General features: G+C 40.2%; 1 protein-coding gene across 4 annotated transcripts in view; it reads right to left on the bottom strand.

Annotated features, from left to right (window-relative positions):
• LOC141771550 (solute carrier organic anion transporter family member 1C1-like) overlaps positions 1–24,196 on the bottom strand; it is a 33,863-nt gene extending 9,667 nt beyond the window's left edge. The window contains exons 1-7 of one of the 4 annotated variants that reach the window (XM_074641945.1): positions 23,782–24,196; positions 16,108–16,280; positions 8,482–8,623; positions 3,952–4,084; positions 1,860–1,981; positions 1,635–1,781; positions 714–812 (exon numbers count right to left, since the gene is read on the bottom strand). In XM_074641945.1, the coding sequence (XP_074498046.1) occupies positions 714–812; positions 1,635–1,781; positions 1,860–1,981; positions 3,952–4,084; positions 8,482–8,623; positions 16,108–16,203 (739 nt within the window). In that variant the 5' untranslated portion in view covers positions 16,204–16,280; positions 23,782–24,196. Of the gene's footprint in view, positions 1–713; positions 813–1,634; positions 1,782–1,859; positions 1,982–3,951; positions 4,085–8,481; positions 8,624–10,416; positions 10,546–16,107; positions 16,281–23,781 lie in introns of those variants that run through there. The other 3 variants (XM_074641946.1, XM_074641948.1, XM_074641947.1) reach the window with 3 other exon arrangements.
• Between the last annotated feature and the right edge of the window lie 439 nt (positions 24,197–24,635).

Below are 24,635 nucleotides of genomic sequence, written 5' to 3' on the forward strand. Positions count from 1 at the left end.
GGAAAAGTACCAGTTTTACGAATAACATTTCTGATTGCTCTTATCTGTTCAAGTGTCGCAGAATACACCAGAGTAGTGTAGCCTAATAATTCATTATGACAGTATTGTAAAAGATTGAATCTGACCAGAATAAGTGTGTGAAATCCCAAATATACAAAGGGTTTCCCCAATTTATTCTGGTCACTAATATTACATGTACAGTGTCTTCATATGATACGTCTACAAACTGACAGAACAAACCAAATAATTTCTTTATGCAACAATTGTAAACAAGCTCTCTAACATGGGTAAGCTTCCATAGATGTAAGAAAAAACAAATGTTTTCCAAATCCATTCACAAAGCGGCAAAGCGCAGCTCGCTGCAATAATTACTGTTTTCTGTGGCGTTTTCATGTGTTTCAGGCGTGAAGAAATCCTTTGTAAGATAGGTCAACATGTCAAAGGAGTCACAGGATTCAAGGCATTTCGCTGCAAAAAGTTAAACTTTTCCCAACTTTTGTTTGGCCACACTTTGCCACAGAATCAAACGGCCGCAGAATGCTGAGCTTGGGAACGGCCGCCGCAGCTTTTCATAGACAAGCCACAAGCCACACTTCACCGCTGCTCTAGTGTGAATTCGGTATTAATGACATCAACTGTGCCTAGTCAGTCTGCACAATCACATAAGGGTCTGGCCTTAAACTATGTAGACATGTACTTGTGTTTAAACTCACCCATTTTTACAAATCCAATGTCCACATAGATTTTGGCACAAAGGGAGCCCAACAGGTAGCCAAACACAGGTCCAACCACTGAAATGGTCTGCACACAGCCTAGGATATAATAAACACACGAGAGAGTCACACAACACATAAACCGGTTAGGACTCTAGCTATCTGTATTAACAACTAAGATACATAGGCTATTGATTTACACTATATATGTGTTTTAAACCTGCTTTAATGCGTCTTAATGGGCTTGGGAAAGACTTGCTGAGGAAGCATGTTATTCTTCAGTAATACTCATCTGCTATTGTAGAACACTAAAGGGATTTACCGCCTATTGCAAGCATGGCATTATTGTGAGATACTGTATTGTGCTCTGAAGAAGTCTGTTTGCTGCTTCACATCAGGGCTGCAGCCAAATTTGAATTATTGTTTCACGCAAATAATGCGACAATTCGCATCATGGTGCAGCCCCACTGTATGCAGCCAGACTGACGACAGCTGAGCATGCTGAGATACCTCCGATGCGGATCAAGCTGGCAGTGCGATGAGAGGGCATGGCAATTTAAAACATTCAAACATCAAGCAGCAGCTTCTCCTTTTTTAGTCTGGGCATACATTTTGACTGGGGTGTTTCAGCAGGGTGCCATGGTGCCAGTTGACATTGGAAATACGCTTTGCCTCCTTAACTATAGTGAAACATCTGATGACATCAAGTTTGGCTTTTTTAAATGTAAATACAGAGCATATACAGTATATCTGGGTCATTTTACAGATTACTTAATGGATCACAGAGATATATATATATATATCAGTGTTCAGGGTCAATAAAGTTGCATGGAAATCTAACTAGTGCTCAACTGACGTCAAGATGCGTCTAGACAGAACCCCTGTGTGCTGCTTATTTTTGGTGTGTGAGGTTTTTCTTACCAACATATAGTGCAGCATTCTCCTCAGTAGCAAAATCATCTATATAAGAGATCCCAAGAGGCTGAACAGGCGTCTCCCCGATCCCCCGCAAGACATTTCCCAGGAGCACATAGATCCACATCGAAAGGTTGGAGTCACCTTCACATTCTGGAGGGAAAAGATCAGAGTAGTCATCTCAGACATCTTTACTTGTCAACATTAGTGTGTATATGTGTTAGTGCTCACCTGTGGCTGGCACTTGAGGCAGTTTACCATCTTGAGTCAGGTCTGCTGGTGAGCCAACCGGACAAGGAGAGGGGTTAATTGTTGAGTTCACTACCCACCGCACCGATGTTTCAAATTCATAGCTGTACACAAAACACAAACATAACTTGATTATAGGATACAATCTGTGAATCTTACTGGAAGCAGATTTCATAAGTAACATGTCAGTGAGGAAGTTCCTGCTGAAAAAGTGAAGCCACCCTGCAGCATCTACAGCCAAGACTTACTGGAACAGCAATATGTTTGACCTGGTATAGGCTGACCCAGTTACAGTGCTATACTAGGTACCAGTGGCGGCTGGTGGATTTTTTTTTGGGTAGGGCCAATCAATTTCAACAAACATCCTAGTACGATTCAATGCAAAAAAAGGTATCAAAAACGCATTACTACTTTGCAGTTACATTTTTATCATTTATTCCAACACTGACATAAGGACATCTTATTCATACAATTCAGTATGTTAATATAACATACGACAGATCATTTATAAAGGAAATGGGCTGTGAGAGAAGAGAAGTGGAGAGAAGCGAGAGACGAGAAGACAAGATCACGCGAGAACTGACATGAGCCCTGACGAGAACAGAGAGAGACACACGTGAACGTGCGCGCGCACACCATGGGCCAAATCAGTTTGGCCCTCCCGGAAGTCTTTTTTACGGCGCTGATTGGATGAATTGTATGTCATTCATGCTTGTAATCATATATCTTTAATCAGTGATTGGCTGTACTGCTTATTAGACCCGCCTTCCTTGGGCCAAATCCATTTGGCCCCAGAAAGTGCACGTGCAGCAGAGCAGCTGAGAGGTGCACTAGCAGAGAGTTCAAGGAGGAAAGCAGATATTTGGCGCAGTTATCCTATTTTACAAATATTACGGGTATATTCCATAGGTCAAAAACACACATATTGACAATTTTTAGAATTTTTAGAATTTTTATAATTAATAATTTTATAATTTTTTTTTTTTTTTTTGGTGGCTCAAGGTGGGTGGGGCCAGGCCCCGTGGCCCTCTATTGGCCGGCCGCCACTGCTAGGTACAGTAATATATCATGGAAAATAATAGTGGCATATGTGTATCTTATCTCAGACTATTATACATAAGCAGTAAATTGGAAAATAGCCCAAGACAAAGTTTTCCTGTTTTATTGATACAAATCATCTGTCTCTCAATAGTGTGCTCTTAAAGGGGAACTACGCCCATTTTCAAAATTCATACATATTATTCCTATGGTCTTAGACAAAAATATTAGTAAACATGAACAACTCTCTCCCAAATCCCTAAAATTCAAACTTGTGATGTCATAGGGGATAAAGTGTGGAACTGCTCCATAGACGATGAATGGGGAGAGATGTTCTAGATGACACTGAGAGCACCCAGAGGAATAATCTGAGTATATGGGGACATTTTCTGTTTCACAACTGACAACACTACAGTAGAAAAAAGATCATTTGGATATAAAAAAAAGAAATCAAACATTCTGCAGCTCCGCTAAATCCGTCTCCCATTCATTGTCTATGGAGCAGCTTCAGACTTTATACCCTATGACATCACCAGTTTGAGACTTCTATGGTTTCTGGCTTTGAGAGAGAGTAGCTCATGTTCAAAAATATTGATTGAACTTTCCTAGTAAATGGAAATAACATATTGGAATTCGTAATTTGGATGGTGTTCCCCTTTAAAGCATTAATTGTTGTGCATCATAAGTATTGGATGTCCATGTGGTGTCAATGAGACTTTATCTAATTGGTTAGTGATACGGTATATATTGAGTCTTCTTGTGGATATTATTTGGTACATTAATATTTGGCACAGCTTGGGAAGCGTGTTTATTAAATTAATTTTACAAGGCTGTATATCACATCAACAAATCTAAATTGCCACAGATTAACAAATGTACTCATGTGCAGCTGTTATCAATGTGTTGGAAACTCAAGCATTACTTGTACTGAATCAAAATGAATTAAATTAGATTAATTTAAAAAAAAAAAATTAGTACCTGAGATTAAAACTATAAATCAAACAACAACCATGCCCATTGGCTCTTTTTAACTCACCGTCCAATGATGAAGTGAGGCAGAGCGATGATGAAAGTGCCAATGGACATCAGTACACAACCCACTGCAATGATCTTTGGCCGATGGAGCTTGGCCCCGAAGTAACTGACGAATGCTATCACCAACAGGTTACCTGGGAGAAAGATGAGGGATTTAGAGCGCTACTGTACATCTCCACTGGATGAAGAAAAGGCAGGAGTTTGAGCAAATAGTCAGTTTGAGAAGAAACAGAATGATTGCTTCATGATGTTTGATTTAAACAGCTTTTTGTGACACTGTGGGTAATCCAGATGTGGCTCTATATGCTCTTGTCAAAAATGTGATATTACTAAATAAAAATGAATGTGTAAAAATAAATGCACCTTTTACGTGTAGCAAAATGAGATACATTACTGCCAAGCAGGTGAAATATAGAGTGATATTGTGGTTTTAGCTGACGTGTGTCGCCTCGCTGTTTTGAGTGATGCTCGTTCATGTCTATGTAGAGCGAGCACAAGCGCGAGCAACAGGATGCTGACTTTTGCTGACTTAACGGCCACAGGTATCGCTGTTAACAAGCAATTTCTGATTCTTACATAGAGTCCCTTTAAAACAGTTTTTTTCCCTATATACTGTACCTTAGCAAGTATAATTTCCATTACATACTGCAGATACATACCATTAAAATAGTGTACCCAAACATTTTAATGTGCCCATGTAGGATGACTTCTGCATTATTTTTTTATATGAAAGTATCAGATGAAAACTGACCGCTACACTCTTCTGTACATCCGTAGTTTGAATGGCAGATGAGGTCATTGGCGATTTTAGATTATTTAGGGGTGCTCAAGTACACCTACATTTCATCTCAGCAACCCCTAAAAAAATAATTATCAAACCCCCCGACACCCGCGGAATCGCCGGCGACCCCAGCCGATTGTCTTTAAGAGGTTGCAGCGGGCTCAGTCTTAAAGCTAGAGTGAATATATTGTATCATATGAAACTAGAAAACCTGTCATGTCATGTCATGTTAGCTTGTCGGGCAAGGAGGCTAAATAACGCTCCAAAGTTAGGGTACATTTTGGTAAATCATGGCGATTTCCAAAGATGTCCCTTGACCTCTCCCCCTCGAGACATAGACATTTTCACCATAACTTCATGCAGAAAAGGCAGAAATTGGTGCAAAAACAATCACCAGAATGCAGGAAAAAAAGTGTGACCCCCTAAAATTTACTGGGAGAGAATCACAATGTGTCGCCCCTTCAATATTGAAACCAAACCTACGCCCTTGATCGTACTCGTCACATTCTCATTAGGGGCTGAGCCCCCCTAAAGGTCTGATCCTAGAATCGCCCCTGGATGAGGTTGTGTTCTCATACGTGATGTACTATCGTCATGTTCCAAGAGATTTTTATCATCTACATCATGTAGCAGCAAATATGTTCAATGGCATAAAAATTAAACAGCGCTGGGTGGGAACATGGCCATTTCTCTATTACCAGTGACATGGAAACTTCATTGTAGAAACAAGGTGGAAAACTGGCCTAGAAAGATAAGCCTAAGCCACGCTGCCTGACCTTTTTCTATTGTAAAGGCTAATTTGACGGGATGACGTCAAACCCTCCAACAATCCTTCAGCTGCTGTCGTGTGCATGTGTGTCAGAGAGAGAGAGAGAAAGACAGAGAGAGAGCAGCATTGAGAAATGTCAAGTTATTATGAGTAAATGTGCATGTGTAACCTTGGTGTGTGATTAAGAAATCCTGCTTGTATCTTAGTATTCTTTGTTTCCTTTAAAATGTATTTCATTCAGTTTTATTTATGATACATTTGTATGCTTCATCACTTGTTCTAACTTTTTTGATTTTGATGTTCAGTATGCGCATGTGTAAGTACTAGCTAAGAATGATTCATGCAGCATGTACAAGAACATGCATATATATACGTCAGCTGGGGCCAATCGGCTGTGCTCCTCATCCATCATTAGCGCTCTCTGCTCTCCTTTCCCTTCTTTATTATTCTCTCTCTCTCTCTTCTCACCCTTTATCTTTCATCTGCTCAGCTCTCCTCTCTTGTTTCTTGTTCTTTCCTCTCCATTTTTCTTTCCTCTTCACGTTGCCCTGCTCTGCTTCCATGTTACCCTGGCAACGGTCCTATAGAAAAAGCTTGTTGCCTAGGCCACGCGAGAGAAGCCGTTTTCACAGGAGACGGAGAGATGGAGAGATATGGGGGGGAGATCCGGGGTATTCAGCTCTGACGATGCTGGAGGTGTTGTCCTCACCTTTTTCCATCCAGCATATACTCCTCACCTCCATCAGAGTAACAGCAGGTTGCACACTCCGCCATAATGTTATTGAAGAAAAATGTTAATTATTTCTTCACTACTATCGTGTCACCATGAGCCTGAACCACCTCCTCCGTGACAGCGAAAGAACAGAAGTGGAAGGGCTTGATAGTGGATGACGACTTTTATCTTGTATGATTCATGTCTCGTTGGGTCTCATCTCGCTCTGCAAGCTTTGTATAATTTATAACCTACAAGAGACACTTTAGTTGAATGGACTAGCCTTACATAACTGGCCTAGAAACTAGACTGGGGACAATCTGGGAACACACATCAAGAATCATTCAGTGTTAAGAGGAACCACAGATTGCATACAGTACAGTAGTTGTGGTATATACAGCAGTAGTGCTGCAAGCCACATCTACTCACTATAGCTGTACATTCACTAATGAAACCTTTAGTTAAACTGTTATTCTATGTGATATATCACTACCGGTATTATGAATCAGGTATTTCAACGTGCTACAGTTAACACTACAACCTACAGGATACGTGGTACCTGAATTTGTTTTCATTTTCAAACTACAGCTCCAACTGACACTGACTCAAGTGACATCACTTGAGGATTTTTACACAGCTTAGACTTCACAAAGCTCCCTCTGGAGCCACAAAAGGCATTATACAACTTTCTTTTCACAAATGCAGTAGTACTCCAAGGCCTGTAAACAGATGTTTAAAATCAGTGGAGTTCCCCTTTAAAGTGGCAATCTCAAAGACTTGTATATCAGTGTATAATCACCTGGAGCTAAGAACCATTGTGTTTTCGTTGGTTTAGAATGAGCCCTTCATATCTACATAGGGAGCGGGTCCTCTTCACGGAGTCTGCCATGTTGCTCCGCGATGTTTCTGCAGTAGCCCAGAACGGACAAACCCAGAAAAACGCTAGCTCGAGAGAGAGCCTTTCACGTTCTTACGTTACCTGAAGGCCACAGTAGTTTTCCGACACGCGTGTGAAACTGCGGTAACGTTAACTTCTGTTGCTCCTAAAATAGTGTTATTATTGTAAGGATGGCCTCTGAACGAGGTGAACGGCATTACCACAGATCTCCATTTAGCGGCTCACGTTACCGCAGTCTTGGAAAGGGAGGAGTTAGCTGAGGAGTACTAGGTTGATCTGCAAACACATCACTAGATGTCACCAAATCCTACACACTGTCCCTTTAAGTTACTATGTATCGCCGCATGAGGTAACACAATGGTGATTGAGCCCACTGATAAAAGTATTGCAATATTTATATATTTGCAGTATGAAAAACTGGCTGTATTAAGTAACTGCAGATGCAAACAGAACATTTCCTACTGCTGCAGCTTCACATTAAAAGCATTTAACTGGCGAGACACGAGTTGACTTTTATTATGAAGTAGTCACAGGAAACGCAGTGAGCCTGACACTGACCACAGAAGTAGGAACGAAAGGAGTAAAGGAACAAGAAGGAGCAGCCACAGTGAACTGAACACAAAAAAATTCAACATCACATCTTTGAGCAGCAATTTCTTGTTACATGTGACTGGTGTGGGATAAGTCAAAACTGGCTGATAATATTCGCCATGCCGACATATCAGTCAATACTCTAATAAGGAAAAGTGCTTTTTATCCACTTTTTGCAGTTTTTCTTTTTTACCATCTACTTCATTTTGTATTGAAAAGAGTATATGTCCCTAAGATAGCTTACATCACCAGTGTGGAAAAATGAGTTGGACATGCAGTGCAAGAAAAGGGTGAATGTGATATTTTATATAAATGTCTTCACAGAGCTGGGTAGTTTGTGCTGCCCTTACACAACAAATTATTTTGGTTTTGCCTGAAGGGTCTGTCAGCTTGTAGCTGATTCACATGTCTGATAAAAGCTGGTAAATGCCAGCTGATTCCCATGTGTATTACTGAGGGTATGAGCTGATAATGAAATCATAGTATAGCGAAGTTATTGCATAATAAAACCTTACAAGTTCTAGAGTCTGAGGATGTCCACATCAAAAAGAGAGCTCGGAGCCTGTTATGTCCCTGCTCGACATCATGACTCATTACGCATACACCCCTCTGTCCTCCTCTTGGAAGCCTGATGAATTCTTTATCTGCAGCTTGAATACCTCGGTGACCCATTCATATTTCCCTCCCAAAGACAGAAAGAGAGAAAGGAGGGGAGCCCGTGAAACAGAGCCGTCGAACAGAACAACAAGGATGACAGCAGTGACTGGCGTGCATACTCACCTACCTCGAAGCTCCCGTCAATGACACCTATTAGGTAACTGGGGATGTCGAAGCGCCGCTCCAGCTGAGTTATTGTGCTCTTCATGTAGCTCCCCGACAGCGCCTTTGCGAAATAGGCAAAGGACAAAGCCACCAGAAACATCTGGGAAAGAGAGAGCGAGGTGAGAAAAGGAGAGAGAAACATTAATACACAGGAGTGTGAAAACACATAGAAGCAAATGCAGTGTTTTAACCACAATCTACATGAACAAAAAAATTAGCACTTGTGTGATATCACTACGGTTGCGATGATGCATGATCTTCGCTCATTAACCTACTTTAACTGGTCCAACATTCACTAATTAACAAGTGCCAGGATCCCAGGAATAATGGGGTTTAGATGAGTTAAAGCTTGTAGAGTTGGAGGAGAGGGATAGAGATGAACACAAAGCGTATAGGTCAGATAGCATGAACAACTCCCAACAACAATGAGATAACTGTCTTTGAGTGAAGACAGCCAGACAGACAAATGGATGGATTTACTGATAAACACGGGAAGGTAATCCAGGTAGGATGGACTAATACAGACAGAAGTTTCTTATAATTAAATAAGTCAAAACCATACATTAATACAAATAGGAAAAGTGAAAGGCAGTTCAAATTCTGTCACCAAACCTAGCTGAGACAAGCAAAGAAATTCCCATGGATATTTATTTTTTTTCCATCTTGATTATATTAATTTGTGCTATAATGAGACTTAAGAGAAGTGAGCCACTTCCAACAGTTACAGTTCTCCCAGATTTATGACCAAAGGCAATCTAATAAACTCATGCATTCATTGATGGCAGAGGTTAGATTCTTTCAAACCTAGCTTTTTATGATCAAAATGTGTCTGATGTGATGTACTTGAACAAACAAAATGCATTTTTTTATCAGCCAAATCATTTCCAGTGCTATATTCCCTTAAACTACCAACATGGAGTTTCAAGATGCAACCATAATATGCACTGTAGGATCGCTGGGCACCGTGCCGAGGCCAACCACAGTCCCCCTGCTTCCTTGAGATTTTGTGGAAAGTTATGATCTCGCCTTGAGGTGGGAAATCGCAGAGATGTGAAGCATTTTGGATTCAAGAATAAGATATAGTGGAGCCCTCTGGATGAAAATAAATAAACAAGTCTTTATTAACACCAGCTTTCCTTCTATATTAATGTTTTATGGCTGCATGTTGCATTTGTATGCTTTGGGGGATGTTCAAGATTTGATTTGTAGTATTTATTGAGAAATTAGATCATTAATCCCCAGTCTATCATGAAATAAACTGCTTCTAAAGAGAACAAAATAAAGTTTAACCTAACTTCCTTTGAAATGTGTCAGAAATAGACTAGTTAAATCTAATCTACAGTCACATGTTTGCTTCTGCTTTGAGCAAGTAGTGGAGATGACATTAAGGATAAAGCAAAGGTATGTGTCAAAGAACAATGACACAGACAGCTCAAGTCATCTTACTAATTATCTGTTTAGGTATGTATTTTCAACATATGTCAGACAAAGCACAAAGCAAAATGTACAACTACAGTATCTTTAGATTACAGATATATACAAGTTCAAATTCAAGTCTTGAGAACGCATTTATTAACATGCGTTTTTAAGCAACAAGTTCTCCAACAACAGACACACAGGAGCCACCGGGACAATCCTGGCATAACATTATACGAATTGGGGCATACCAATTATTCAATTGTGTTAATCAGTATAGGTCTCTTTTGCTCAAGGCTAACAAACTAGACATCAATGAGACATTGTGTTACAGTTTCAGTTCAAAAGGTGAACCCAAATGCAAAACACTAGGCAGGTAAAATAAACAACAGGTGAGCTTTACTGACAAACAACTGGTGGCAAAAAACAAAACTGAGGGAGCAAGCTGAGGACATATAAAGTATAAAGGAAACACACCAAAATACTAAACTGAGAACAAACCAGTATGACACAAAGAACACAGGCAAAATGGCACCAGGAACACCAGAAACAAATGCAGATCACCTGACCCAGCACACCACTAAATATAGACACAGGTGAAACCAATGAGAGCTGGGCAAACAATCCCAAAGGCGGGAAAACACACTAAAACAGGAAGTAAAACAAGACAAGACAAAAGAGGAGAGTGAACTTTCAAAATAAACAGGAAACAGACTAAGCAAAAACCCAGGGCCATGAGAGACCAATTAGACAATAGCTGGATGAATGTGGGCTAATATTATATTTTTTTCTCATTTGCTTTGGCTCAATTCTAAAATGAGAATTATTTTTTTTCCAAATAATAAACTCAAATCTCTGAACAATTAGTTAGTTTTGGCATTTTCATTCATTCAAGCAAATTGCGCAAGTTTTGGCACATGCATGCAAAAGAGTCAGTACAACTGTCTACAATTTGCACAATAACCCCTTGCACATGTCTTGAGTTGAATCTCAGTGAAGCTGTCGTCCTCTTCATAACTTCTAAACACTCATTGTTTGAGCCATCACATGCAAAATGATCCATTCAATCATCAAAATCTGTCAGACATACTGTACATGTATATTCCATAAATATCTATGACATGGTGTTACATACTGTGGAGAGGTACAATTAATTTTTTTTTATTGGCATGGATGTCATTTTGTGGCAAATTTTCTGTTCACTGTATGACTTTACACAAAAGCTCAATGGTTAATTTTCTGTTTACATTAACACAATGCTACACAAATACATTTAATCAAATATGCACATCCTGTTTCTGTGTATACAGTATTGTAGCCTACAGTATTGACTTTTCCCAGTAAACTGTGACCTGTTGTTGAAACCGGAATCTAAAAAGCTCCGTGCGATACGTAACAGCCTTCAGCTGCACAGAACTGCCATTCTTGTATATTACAGTAAGCAGTCAGTGTCAACAAAAAATAGAACAAAACAGAGTGTCAGTTTAGTCTAGCTGAAGGCTATATTGTGTATCGCACTGAGCTGTTTAGATTCCCATCTTTACTGGAAAAAGTCAATACTGTAGGCTGCAATACTGTGTACACAGAAACAGGATAGGTACATGTGTGTTTACAGTATTTCTGTAGCAATGTGTTACATGTACTGTGAAAAGGAAATTCACCTTTGAGCTTTCAGGTAAAGTCATATACAGTGAACAGATCATTTGCCACAAAATGTCATCCATGCCAATAAAAATGAAATTTATGAACCCTGTAACAATGAAAAAACCTGCAGTAGTTCAGTAAAAACAACAAATTGTACCTCCTCACAGTAACACCATGTCAGTGATATTTATGGGTTATACATGTCTGACATGTTTTGATAATTGAATGGATTAGTTTGCATGTGACGGCTCAAACGATGAAATAATGTTTAGAAGTTGTAAAGACAATTTCACTGAGAATCAACTCATCAGTTTTGATCAGCATTGTGCAAATTATAGACAATTGTACTTACTTTTTGAACTTGTCAAAACTATCGCAATTTGCTTGAATGTATGAGATCTATTGTGAACAACAAAATAATTGTTCAGAGATTTTAACTTATTGTTTTGAAAACAAAATATCATTCAAGAATTGAGCCAAAGGGAATGAGAAAAACTGTAAGAAACATTTCCAGGGTTGACTGCCAAACATTTTGATGAGTATGAGCCGGCTCACACAATGACAAAACAATTTTTCATTTTTGTGGCATTGGCCAATTTACTGACACAATAACTGGGTTTTGAAGGATGAATGAAGGGGTTTGGGTGAGTTACTACCTTTTGCAGACATGCAGTAGAGTTGTTATGTCCCATGAAACAGTTGTGACAATTGCACTTACAGTTTAAAGAAAGTTAAGACTGTTTCAAAAAAATGTGCCAAAGCGATTGAGAAAAACTGTAAATAAGCAACTCATTTGGATCATTTAGTGAGAATGAACATACATCCACTTGCTTATAGATACATTCTAAAAGTGGCCAGTTTAAAAAAAAAAAGCAATGCTTATGGGGAACCCACAAAATGTGACTTTGTAAAATTTAAATTGCTATTTCAATATTTACTTGAAAATGCACTTCAGCCTGCAGGATACAGGTTCACACAACTCTTTCTTTTCCTTATGCTTCTATATTTCTCCTCCTGATTGACTCTGATCTATATCCACTTCATATGGTCGTGTGGTTTCGAGCACGGTTGAGACAAGAGGAGAATCAAAACCATTGTGCGGTCTATAGACTAAGTGTAATCTCTTTCAGTCTCTCTGAGTGCTTGTAAATAAGTAATGGTGTGTGGCCTTGGTAAAGGTTCTTGTACTGCATCTCGTCCCCCCTTGCTGGGCATCCAGTGCTGATGTGAGAAAAGAAACGTACACGAGAGTCACATTACAGAAATGGTCACGTAAAGACACACCACGGTCGTAGACAGAACAATGGCTGAAAGTACTGTACTATTCACCTATAGCATATCCAAACAAAATCAAGAAGTTCAAATAATCAGCACTGAGGATGCAGTTTGACCTTTTGACCATGTAGTGGTAGCTGAATTGGAAGCAGCTGACTATAATACCAGTGCCGGTAAAAGCACTTTAACAAAGTTAGAGAGGGAAAGAGACGCATTGAGTAGAAGTCTATTCAGCATGTACGACAACAGATGTGAGATAATTAAGACATTTACTGTAGTAACTTGTCTTCTACCCGCACCTCTCCTCGTACAAAGTGTCCATTTACATGATACGATGGGATCACCGCAAACAGACTGCTGCTGAGATCACGACGACGACTGCTGACCACTGTGAGGCATTAACGAAAGTAGCTCATCACATGTGCATCTCCTGGGGGGGGATTTACTTGCAAGCATACACACATTCCCCTCCAAAGCAAGGAAAAGCCTGCGACAAGCTTTTGCTCTTAGTTCATTGATGTCACCCATCTAATATGCTTAGACTAACACCAGGAGTCTGCCACACATACAGTTTTATGCTATTTGTGAGAGTGATGCTAAAAAGTAGAAAATAATTCATCATACAATAACATGAAAAAAAAAAAAAACTGGCATTGTAGCACCAACGTTTTAGAGGAATTAACTAAAAAAGCAGAGAACAACACTGAGCAGAGGATTAAAGTGGAAACGGGCTGTGCCACGTCCCACCCAGCCGGCCAGGGAACCAAACAATTCTGAGAAGAAATAAATGTCCGTCCCGTTCTGTATTACGATAAGCTGCTTGAACCCCATTGTCTCGCATCACTTTCATGTGGGGAAAAGCAACAAGATCGACTGATCTCGTTTTTTGATTTTTTGTTTTTTCAGAAGGCTATTTGAGGTGGAAGAAAGAAACGAGAAAGAAGAAAAGCCTGAGGTGGTCTATTTATAACAGTGTGAGATTCACTGATGTTCTGCCTTATTATAGACCAAGAGAGGCTATAGTATAGTAAAACTGAAGAACGTATTGTATTGAGCAATGGTGCATTTTATTGCTTATGAATTTTTTATTTGTAAGAAAAAGATTGTATAATTTTTCTCTTTCAAAAGTCGTCTTGCTTTAATATATTAACTGTACTGAACAAACAGTCAATCACTGACAGTGTAAGCTCTCAGAAGTGGTTTCCACTGCTTTCATTCACTCAAGGCAGCTCATCACATTTGAACTCTTTCAATTCCATGTGTATAGAATTGCATAATATTAATTTATCAATAATTATAAACAGTCATTCTTCAATATAGAAACATGATTTGAAACTTTGCATGGACAAAATCATGAAGTTCATGTGATATGATCGACAGCTTCAGAACAGCTACTAAATTAACATTGGTTTGTCAATTGCTGTTTCTAAGGTCAACAAATGCACTTTGAAACTCTTTTAAGTCAACATGGTTGACACGTCCTTGAAGTACTAAGAACAACTGAGCAAACTCCATTTACTGCTACGATACTGTGATACGACTGAAACAGCAACGACAGCAGGCCTACCTCTCATCTTGATGTGAGTTTGTTTTGTCAAACGCTGTTCCAAGCTTTACGACTTGGACAAAGAACAATAAAGGAGACTGGATCGGTTCAGTGTTGTTTTGTGAGCGAAAGGAAGGAAGGAAGCATCAGCACTGTACAACCTCGCCTTCTCCTCCAGAATTCATTTGGCAGAAGGTAAGGCTCTACATAAAGGTGGTAACAAGATACGTGCCAATAGACAGGTTTCCTGTTAACAAACAATAGTGCAGCAGCGGAGTGGAAAACTCGTCGCAAAGTCATGATACTTATATACAGTATATGGATATTTTCAGTATTTAGAAATAAATCAACTTGCTGGAAGCAAGTAAAACACTGTTTAGAGGTAAATGTGCATGTGGCACTAATTTTTTAACTACACGCCACACTTTGATAGACAGATGTTGTCTCTGACTAGCTAACATGACCAGTGGGCAACCTCCGGGTCTGAAAAGTGAAGCCAATGCTGAAGTGCCTTCAACTTGTTTTCTTTCTATTTGCCAGCAGGGGGCGACTCCTCTGGTTGCAAAAAGAAGTCTGGCTGTATAGAAGTCTATGAGAAAATGACCCTACTTCTCACTTGATTTATTACCTCAGTAAACATTGTAAACATGAGTTTATGGTCTCAATCGCTAGTTTCAAGTTTTCTTCAATACAGCATGATGTTCATTTAGTAAATTATGGTCCAATTTAGAGTCAAATAGACCATAAAGCAGGGTATGCTTTAGGGCGTGGCTACCTTGTGATTGACAGGTTGCTACCACAGCTTTGACCGGTCTGGGAGTTGTTAACGTTTTCACAGTGTGTTTTTCAGTTCATGAAAGTTAGAAAAGTAAAGTAAAAATGTCTTATTCAGTGTTGGGTTGCACTTAGCTCCACCCTTTCATGTCACATCTGGTTGCAAAACAAAATGGCAATGGCCAAAATACCAAACTCGAGGCTTCAAAACGGCAGGCCACAAACCAATGGGTGACATCACGGTGACTACGTCCCCTTCCTATATAGTCTATGAACATGACACATATTCCAGTGAGAAACAGCAGGTGTAGAAGCAGCAATGATGGTACACAAAGTTAGCTGTAGTGAGAAATTATCTGTGTGTCCTAAACTATCAACTAACAACTATCAACTATGGGTCAATAGCACAGAAGCCCCGCTCACACACGTAACATTAGCATTTAAAAAAAAAAAAAAAGAAGTAATGTTAGTATGTGTTAAGAGCACCGAAGGCCTCTCATTCTGCATTTTACATTAGTAACGTCAGCAAAACCTATGAGAACCCAGACCGAGTGCCTGGTGTATTTGCCAGATGCATACATACCAGATGTGCTGCATTAGTGCAGAACCTGGTATTATATGACTACAGTGTGATGGATAGAAACATGATTCATTGCCTCTGGCATCCTATACGAATGCCTGTGTATTATTAAGATAGAGAAGTCACAGGTTCAAAACTACAGTATCCCTCAAGGATACGCACATCATCCTTGTGGAAGTAACTTGTTGGACTGTAATTTAGTTATTTACTTAGTACAGGTCTCTACACACACAGATGCATGCAAGCGTACATACTAAGAGAGCATGTGACCCCTCCCCAACACACACACACACGCAGCATCTACAAGAGAAATAGGTGTCCTTCCTCCTAGACATGTTAGTTTGCGTACCTTCAGGCTGGTGCAGGGAGAGGTGCGTGGCTCTTTGGCGGCGGCGTCACTGCGTCCGTTCCCCTGCGTGCGTCCTTGCTCAGCTCCCACCTCCATCCTTCAGAAACGTCTCTGTGTCTCCTTAGCAGAAGTCTCCCACGTAATGCAATTTCTCGGCACTGATGCATGCAATCCTGCAAATGGATAATTCAAGCATGTGACCCACTTCTCATCCTCGGCACAAAAAACAGAAACATGTCTGCGGCAGCCAGCAGAGGGGAGACTGACACGCAAACGCACACAAAACAATAGCCCCTGTATGCGTTCTTGAGATCTTAAGACTTAAATCACAATTAAACATCGTAATGACACGGTTGACGTGTGCACTTTTTCAGAACAAAAGCTTTTCATTTACAGCTAACTATTTTAAGCCACAGTATCAAAAACTCTGAACTACACAACACCATACTTTGTTGTATTGTTCGGACGTTAACTGGCAGCATGTGACCAAATGTTACGAAGCATAAAACCGTGTTGAGGAAATGTGGTAAAACCTAAAATCCACTTGAGCAGAAATCCGATTTACTTTAAGATTGATATGGTGAACGGCTGTTGCTTTTGAGGCCAGAACTACGTACCGTCAGTATGCGCAGTATGGAAAGGTTTTGTAAACAGGGTGAAATATATGTGCCAGAATCTCACCAATGCTGACAGCACTGCTGCTCCAATATACAGTATGTTCTCATGTTTCTCTCTGTTGTCAGTGATCTGCCCATCGATTGCCCATGCCAAGTGAGTTGGTGTTTGTCTTAATTTACCTGTTAAGACGCACAGGTAATGGCCACTATTCACTTTTTTCCCCAACGGGGTAAAACTAGGATCGGACCTTTAGGGCAGCTCAGCCCCTAATGAGAGTGTGATATGTACAGTCAAGGGTGTAGGCTTTGTTTCAACATTTGGGAGGGCATATTAAGTGTGGGGTGTGGGGGTCCTCCGACAGGAAAACCTGAGAAACACTTCTTGTCCTGCATTGTGGTGATTTTTTATGCACCGATTTATGACTTTTCTACATCAAGTTATGGTGGAAATGTCATTATTTATGTGAAGGAAAACACAAAATTCAGGCACCAAGTGACAAATCAATTCATTGAATCCACAACAGTATCAGATTTCCAGTCATGCCCGATTTATCCAATTGTAAGACAGTTTAGGGACCCCAGTATGTAGAAATATTCAAATACACCATTTTAGAATAGGCAAAAATAACACATTTATACTGCCCAAAATTGCATGCAATTATCATAAAGTGGGCATATCTGTAAAGGGGAGACTCGTGGGTACCCATAGCACCCATTTTCATTCACATATCTTGAGGTCAGAGGTCAAGGGCCCCGCGTGAAAGAAGAATTTAGCCTAACTTTGGACCAATATTCAGCCTCCTTCCCAACAAGCTAACATAACACGGTTGATACCAGTGGATTCTTTAGATTTTCTTTATAAGATACCATATCTGCACTCTATATCATCACACTCTCTAGCTTTAAGACTAAGCTTGCTACAGCCTGTTAAAGACAGAAATTACGGCCGCTGGTCTTATTTTTTAGGGGTGCTGAGATGAAATTTAGGTGTGCCGGAGCATCCCTTAAAAGAGTCTAAAATCGCCACTGCCAACATCTGCTAATAAGGCTAGAGGAATGCAAACAGTGGGATCACTGCTCAGGTTCACTAAAAGCAGTTTTGATGCAGAGCCAACATGATGCCATTTAATGTAGCTGGGCTTGTCTTGCACAGAACTCAACTACCTTTCACTATCTATTTTCAGCTGGCCAACATGTGAGAGTGATATGTGGAATAAACGTGTCGGACTTGTGTATGTTACATATAAATATTGAAGGTCTAACATAAAGATATACAGTATAAACATAAGGAGGGAAAGACTTCCATTGTTCGCCACATGGTTATACTGTGGGCAGTATTTTAGAAAAAATGCAACAATGGCTGGATGATGTACATGTACTTCACTTTAACCACTTTCATGAGCATGGTATTACCCGTTTTCCCCACTAACTCACTGTTGTGCCAACCTGCTCCATCATGCATTTGCAGCAGGAAATTCCTGAGTCAACCTATGCAGTATCCATGCAGTACTTGTGAACAGGGCCAAAGCACGATTGTGTGCCAAAGCATGATTGTGTGCCACCTTCAGCTGAGCTATATTGACATCATGGTCAACAGAGTGGCTCAAACGAAGAAAGAAAGTCATCACGGAAAACACTCACATATGCTTCCCATTCAGTATAGCTCCGGTGTGATGTAGGAGTTGCTGTTGTTTGAATTGTGTTCGGTTTTTAGGTTCCTATTCTTTCAATCCATATTAAGTCTGGAAAGAAGCTGCAGTGTTTTTCTAATCTGACGATAACAGAGTTCAATACACCCTTGAAGCTATTGTTTTTATTGCGAATGCAAAATCAACACTTCCTGATGCTTCACTGCAAAAGCCTTCTACTGCTGCTTTTATACTCTCTCTCACTTTCCATGAATACTTTCATCTAACTCTAACTCATCTTTCTTATTTCACATATCATCATCTCCTCCCCCCTCAGTCCATCTCCAGTAGTCATGTGAAGCAGTGGATGTAATTGCTCAAGGGGACCGGTTTAGTGATTGCCACAAAGCAAAGAACACATCACCATTTCTGTCAATGATACTGCATCTGGTGCCAAATGTAACACGTTTGGATTTCTCCCTGAATGATTTTTCTGTCTTGAAGAACCAGAGCTGGCTAATCACAACAGGTTTGACCTACTTTCGAGGAATTAGACCAACAGCAGCTTTAAGTGGGCCAATATGAAGCAGTATTCCATTGCATTTCTTGTGTACCACCAATGTTTACACTCATTTGAACAGCTTTCTCTCATTCCCACCCAGTACGGTATTATATCAAATGACATTTAATCCATTATGTAACGTCTGGATGTCCGACTCAAACGTATTCACTGCAGCAGGGATGGAAGTGGGTGATTACAGCCACTAGACCACCAGGTTAGTAGGTTTGGGAATCACCAGAGGCCCCACGATATTATCACGATACTAAAGTCACGATACGATCTTATTGCAATTTTAAACATTTTGCGATATGCTGAGTATTGCTATAAGATAAATTGCGATATATTATGTTTTATTACCTAACAGATGTCAACAAACTGCAATTATGCAGTTTTTCAACATCTGTTTTATCTAATAACATACAGTGTTCATCCTAGAGTTTTCATTCGCATATCATGAGGTCAGAGGTCAAGGGACCCCATCATTTTGCGTAACTTTGGAGGGATATTTAGCGTTCTTCCTGACAAGCTAACATGACATGGTTGGTACCAATTGATTTCTTAGAGTTTTTCTTTAGTTTCATATGATACCAGTATCTTCACTCTAGCTTGAACACTGAGCCCGCTACAACCTCTGAAAGACTGTATGTATATGAATATGTCACAAGCCTACTTACTAGCGTCAGAGCTTTAAAGTGCATCCAATGGTCTTCACTCAAGAGGATCCTTGTGCTTACTTTACCTTTACCATATATTGTTCCCAAAGGTTAGGAATGAATATACATCCCCGAATCACAAGCTCTCATTCACTCGTTGTAATGCTGGTTGTCCTTTGCTCCAACATGCTTCACGCTGCTGCAACATAATCATTTATCATTATAAAATTATCTTTTTTAAGAACTAAAGGAACAGTGTTTAGGATTTGGCGGTATCTTTGTAGATTTCAACTTCTCCCGTGTGCCAAGTGTGTATGATTGCTATGGTGGCCATCGCAAAAACGCGAATGGCCCTCTCTAGAGTCAGTTATTGTACGAGTAGAGTGCTTAAAGTGTGTGTGTACGTTGGAAATGAGTGGTGAAGCAAGAGAGAGAGAGCGGCGGCGAAGGGAGTGAGTAACGCTACAAACTCCAGCCCAAGCAGGAAAAGTTAACAGAGTTTGGTTTGACCGTTCTGGGCTACTGTAGAAACATGACAGTGCAACATGGCGGACTCTGTGAAGAGGACCCGCTTTAGTAGCCTATATTTAGTTTTTTGCGTAATTAGTATTTTGTTTATGAATTGAGTAACACTGTGGGCACCCGCGGTTATATAGGTAGGTATAGGCAGGTATAGGACCAGCATGCAGCTGGGTGGGCTTATAGTTTTTTACCATAACAAGAGAGGCAACGACATCCATGTTTTCTTTGTGCTTCGTTTGCTTGCTTGCTTTTTTTGGTTAAATAAATCATCAGAAAAACATGCACGCGTAAACCACACACACCCATGGTGCGTCAGTGGTCCTTTGATTTAAGTAGGATTTAGATTTTTAAGACAAATCGCCTCCACAGGCTCATTCTAAGCTAACGAAAACACAACGATTCTTATATTCAGGTGATTATACATGAAAGAAAACATACTTATTAATATTGTATTTGATTTCTGCCAAAAGATCCCCCTAATTGTTACACATTGGTCATTCTTAAAAGTAGCGAGCTAGTAGCTGTACCTAAGGAAGAAGAGAGGGGGCCAATAAGCAACATTAGCCGCACACTTTATCACAGGTGAAGTCACTGAACAGTTCATTAGTACGGTGGAATGAGCACACTTCATCTTGTTTAGGATTCCTGTCAAACAACAAATGCACCCAATGAGAAAAACAAATTGACTTTTTCCAATCACATGTAAGCACCCCACTGACTACTGTAAATCAGACACGGATAAAACCCCAATATAGTCAGCTCACTTCTAACATTAGCTTTGTTTTTCAAGGTAGTGGCCTTTAAAGGCCACTTGTAATCAGTTAGGATTGAAATGCAGTACCTATGGTGAACTAGGGCAAGCGTTGCGTGTGAATGTTTGCTGTTGTTCAGCTATTTCCTTCATATAAAGTATGAACCACCCTCCTCAGACTTTAATATGGTCACCACATTACTTCCCTTTCTCTCTTTGAAAATCAACATGGACTGACTGGTTGTGCTGCTCACTCCCTCCAGCAGCCCAGCATCCTCCTTTGTGTCTTATACTCTTTTACTTCATCTCTATGAAATGGTGTCTTCTCTCCATACAGTATGTCACTGTTCTGTATACCTCCAGGGGTGATGCCTAAGCTCCCCGCTGAATCCTTATCATGCTGCTAAAGGGCAGTACGATGTCAGTATTACCATCTGAATCTACTGAGAATTATAGAGTACTTCAGCAGCCACTGGCAACACCAACAGCTATCCATGTTCTCGCATACAACATTTAATCAACTAAAAGACTAAAGGACTATTTGAAAAACACTAATTTGCAGCAAGAAAAACCTTTCATTTTCCCTCCAAAGGTCAAGACACTCACTCAACACACTAGCCAGAAAATGTTGCCTTCATTACGGATTGAGGGGTATTAGTGGAAACAAAAACAGCAAACCATTTAACCAGTTAGAACTAGTTAAAGCCAGTTGTGGAAGAAGTAGCCTAAGTAAGTAAATAAAAGTACTAATACCACGCTGTGAAAATACACAAGTAAAAGTCCTGCATTCAAAACTTTACTCAAGTAAAAGTATGTAAGTATTATCAGCAACATTTCAAAAGTATAAAATAAAAGTACAAAAGTAAGTAAAATGTTCCATGTCATCCATCCATCCATCTGCAACCGCTTATCCCGTTAGGGGTCGCGGGGGGGCTGGAGCCGATCCCAGCCGACATTGGGCGAAGGCAGGGTACACCCTGGACAGGTCGCCAGTCCATCGCAGGGCTGACACATAGAGACAGACAACCATTCACGCTCACATTCACACCTACGGGCAATTTAGAGTCCACAATTAACCTAACCTGCATGTCTTTGAACTGTGGGAGGAAACCGGAGTACCCGGAGAAAACCCACGCTAACACGGGGAGAACATGCAAACTCCACACAGAAGGGTCCCAAGCCGGATTCGAACCTGCAACCCTCTAGCTGTGAGGCGCCAGTGCTAATCACTGCACCACCGTTCCATGTCAGTGTTTTTCTATTATTTATGACGTTCCTGGATTCATTAATGTGTATGTGGCATTTTGCTGCAGTAGACGTTTATGGTTGCATGGCTAATTTTAACCCTTTTATATGCTGCTGGGTAATTTAATCTTAAGCATTGCATCATATTCTATAAGATCATATGTTTGTGGCGTCACAGTTCTGTAAGGTCAATCTTTCTTGAGCTCAGAAAAACAGCCCAGTTTACAGCTTTGTGACGATTTCAGTAACACAAATGTCATGGTAATTAGATGATAATTAGCAAGTAACCTATTTGAAGTGTCTTTGGAATTGCTGTCAAATTACCCCAATATTTACCTCAAAATGTATCAAAAATGACCTTATTGTAAACATGATTTGATAATATATAACCAATATGAATTGGGTAACACTGTGAGCACCTGTGGTTATATATAGGTAGCTATAGGTAGGTATAGGACCAGCAGCTATAGGTAGGTATAGGACCAGCATGCACCTGGGTGGGCTTATAGTTTTTTTACCAGAACAAGAGAGGCAATGACATCACTGTTTTCTTTGTTCTTCGATTGCTTGCTTGCTTTTTTTGGGCTAAATAAATCATTAAAAAAATCAAATTTAGTTTGTTTTATTGTTCTTATTCTGTGTGCTTTTGCCTGTTTGCTTTCTATTGTTTTTATTTTGTGTTTTTTCTTGCTTGCTTTTATAATTTCTTTCTTGTGTAATCTGTAAAGCACTTTGGATTACCCTTGGGCATGAAGTGTGCTATATAAATGAATTTCCCTTGCGTAGTCTAACCCACTGAGCTAACAAGGTCACACACACATGCATGATACCAACCATTGAACGGAAAGATTGGGTTTAAGAAGGAAATTAAAAATGGTTACGTTTAGATTAAGATTTTTGCTTAGGGTTAGGAAAAGGTTTGGTGGGTAATCTACTTAAACCTCCCCACATCAACTCCACCGTCTCTGCTGCAGTTTGAACATCATTTCAATGATCTCTCAACACTGCTGATGGTTACCATGCAGGTGTTGATGGCAGCTGGAGTAACTCCACATTTGCTTATACGACTAATGAAGATGACTGGTAGTGATAAATATGGTCTGGTAAAAGTGAGAGCTTTATGATTTTGGGTCTGTCATCACTGAGAATCGAGGTATTGTTTTCAAATAATATTGACTAAGACTAGACAAAGGTCTGTTTACAATTGAGAGAATAAAACAAAAAGTTATTTCACATTTTTGAGAAGTATTTCTAAGGACCAGAATTTACTAAATGATGCTTGTGGCAGATGTATAAGCTGTAGTTTTATATTTTCAGGAAACACCCATGATGCTGCTGTTATATAGGCTCCTGAACCAGGATGCCCTTGTAGAGAATTTTCCCCCTGCACATCTTACAGTCGGTTCAGTGTTAACCAGAAGTCTCTTCTGTAGTTCAGTACATAAACTTTTTATCACATCATAATGCATCATAGGCCTACTTAAAATTAAAAAAAAAATTTAAAAAGTGTTTTAAACCGGAATCATTGCCCTTTAATGACATATTTATTAGTGAAACACAGTTAAATTGATACAGGTATTTGAATAGATTTACCACTGGAATAAAAAGAAGTAAAAAAAAAATTTCATCCTAAACCATACAGTTGGGATATCAAACAAACAGCACCAGGATAAAAGAAAAAAGGCGCACCATTTACCTCAGTGTCCTGTGAAGCAGTCGTCCAGTTGCTTGAGCTCCAAAGATGAAACAGCCAATGTGAGATCACACAGACAGACAGACAGACAGACAGACAGACAGCCTCCCTTCAGCCAGCTCCGGTCAAACTTCTCATGTGGAGGATGAGGAAGGAGGAGGAGGAGGAGGAGAAGCGCCGACTCTTATCATGAATGCTCCGTGGACCTTCAGAGTTCATTTCCAGCCGACTTCACGGTGACTCTCAGGCAGACTGATCCAGATCAAATGGGGGGATTTTTTTTATCTCCTTAAACATGTCCGGTTGGTGCGCATCAGTGAAACGCAGCTTGGAGATGTTAAAACGCACCGTTAAGATGCGCTCGAAAAGTGGACTGACTCTGCAGATAGATGGACTCCTTCCATGCAACAGCTCTCTCTCTCTCTCTCTCTCTCTCTCTCTCTCTCTCTCGCCCCTGTGTCTCCCTGCCTCTCTCTCTTTTTCTCCCCTTGAAGGAACTGGCCTTCTACCTCCGAGAGGTCAAGGCCCAGTTACGTGCTGGTTAATCTTGTATGACAAAGAGATTTTCCAAACAGACGGGTTAAAGCATAATAATACAATTTATTCCGAACAATTAATGTTGCATAAGTAAAATAAAAGAGTATATAGATATCTGGGGCTGCACGGTGGTGCAGTGGTTAGCACTGGCGCCTCACAGCTAGAGGGTTGCAGGTTCGAATCCGGCTTGGGACTTTTCTGTGTGGAGTTTGCATGTTCTCCCCGTGTTAGCGTGGGTTTTCTCCGGGTACTCCGGTTTCCTCCCACAGTCCAAAGACATGCAGGTTAGGTTAATTGTGGACTCTAAATTGCCCGTAGGT

This window comes from Sebastes fasciatus, chromosome 7, assembly GCF_043250625.1.
Source record: "Sebastes fasciatus isolate fSebFas1 chromosome 7, fSebFas1.pri, whole genome shotgun sequence".
Taxonomy (NCBI): domain Eukaryota; kingdom Metazoa; phylum Chordata; class Actinopteri; order Perciformes; family Sebastidae; genus Sebastes; species Sebastes fasciatus.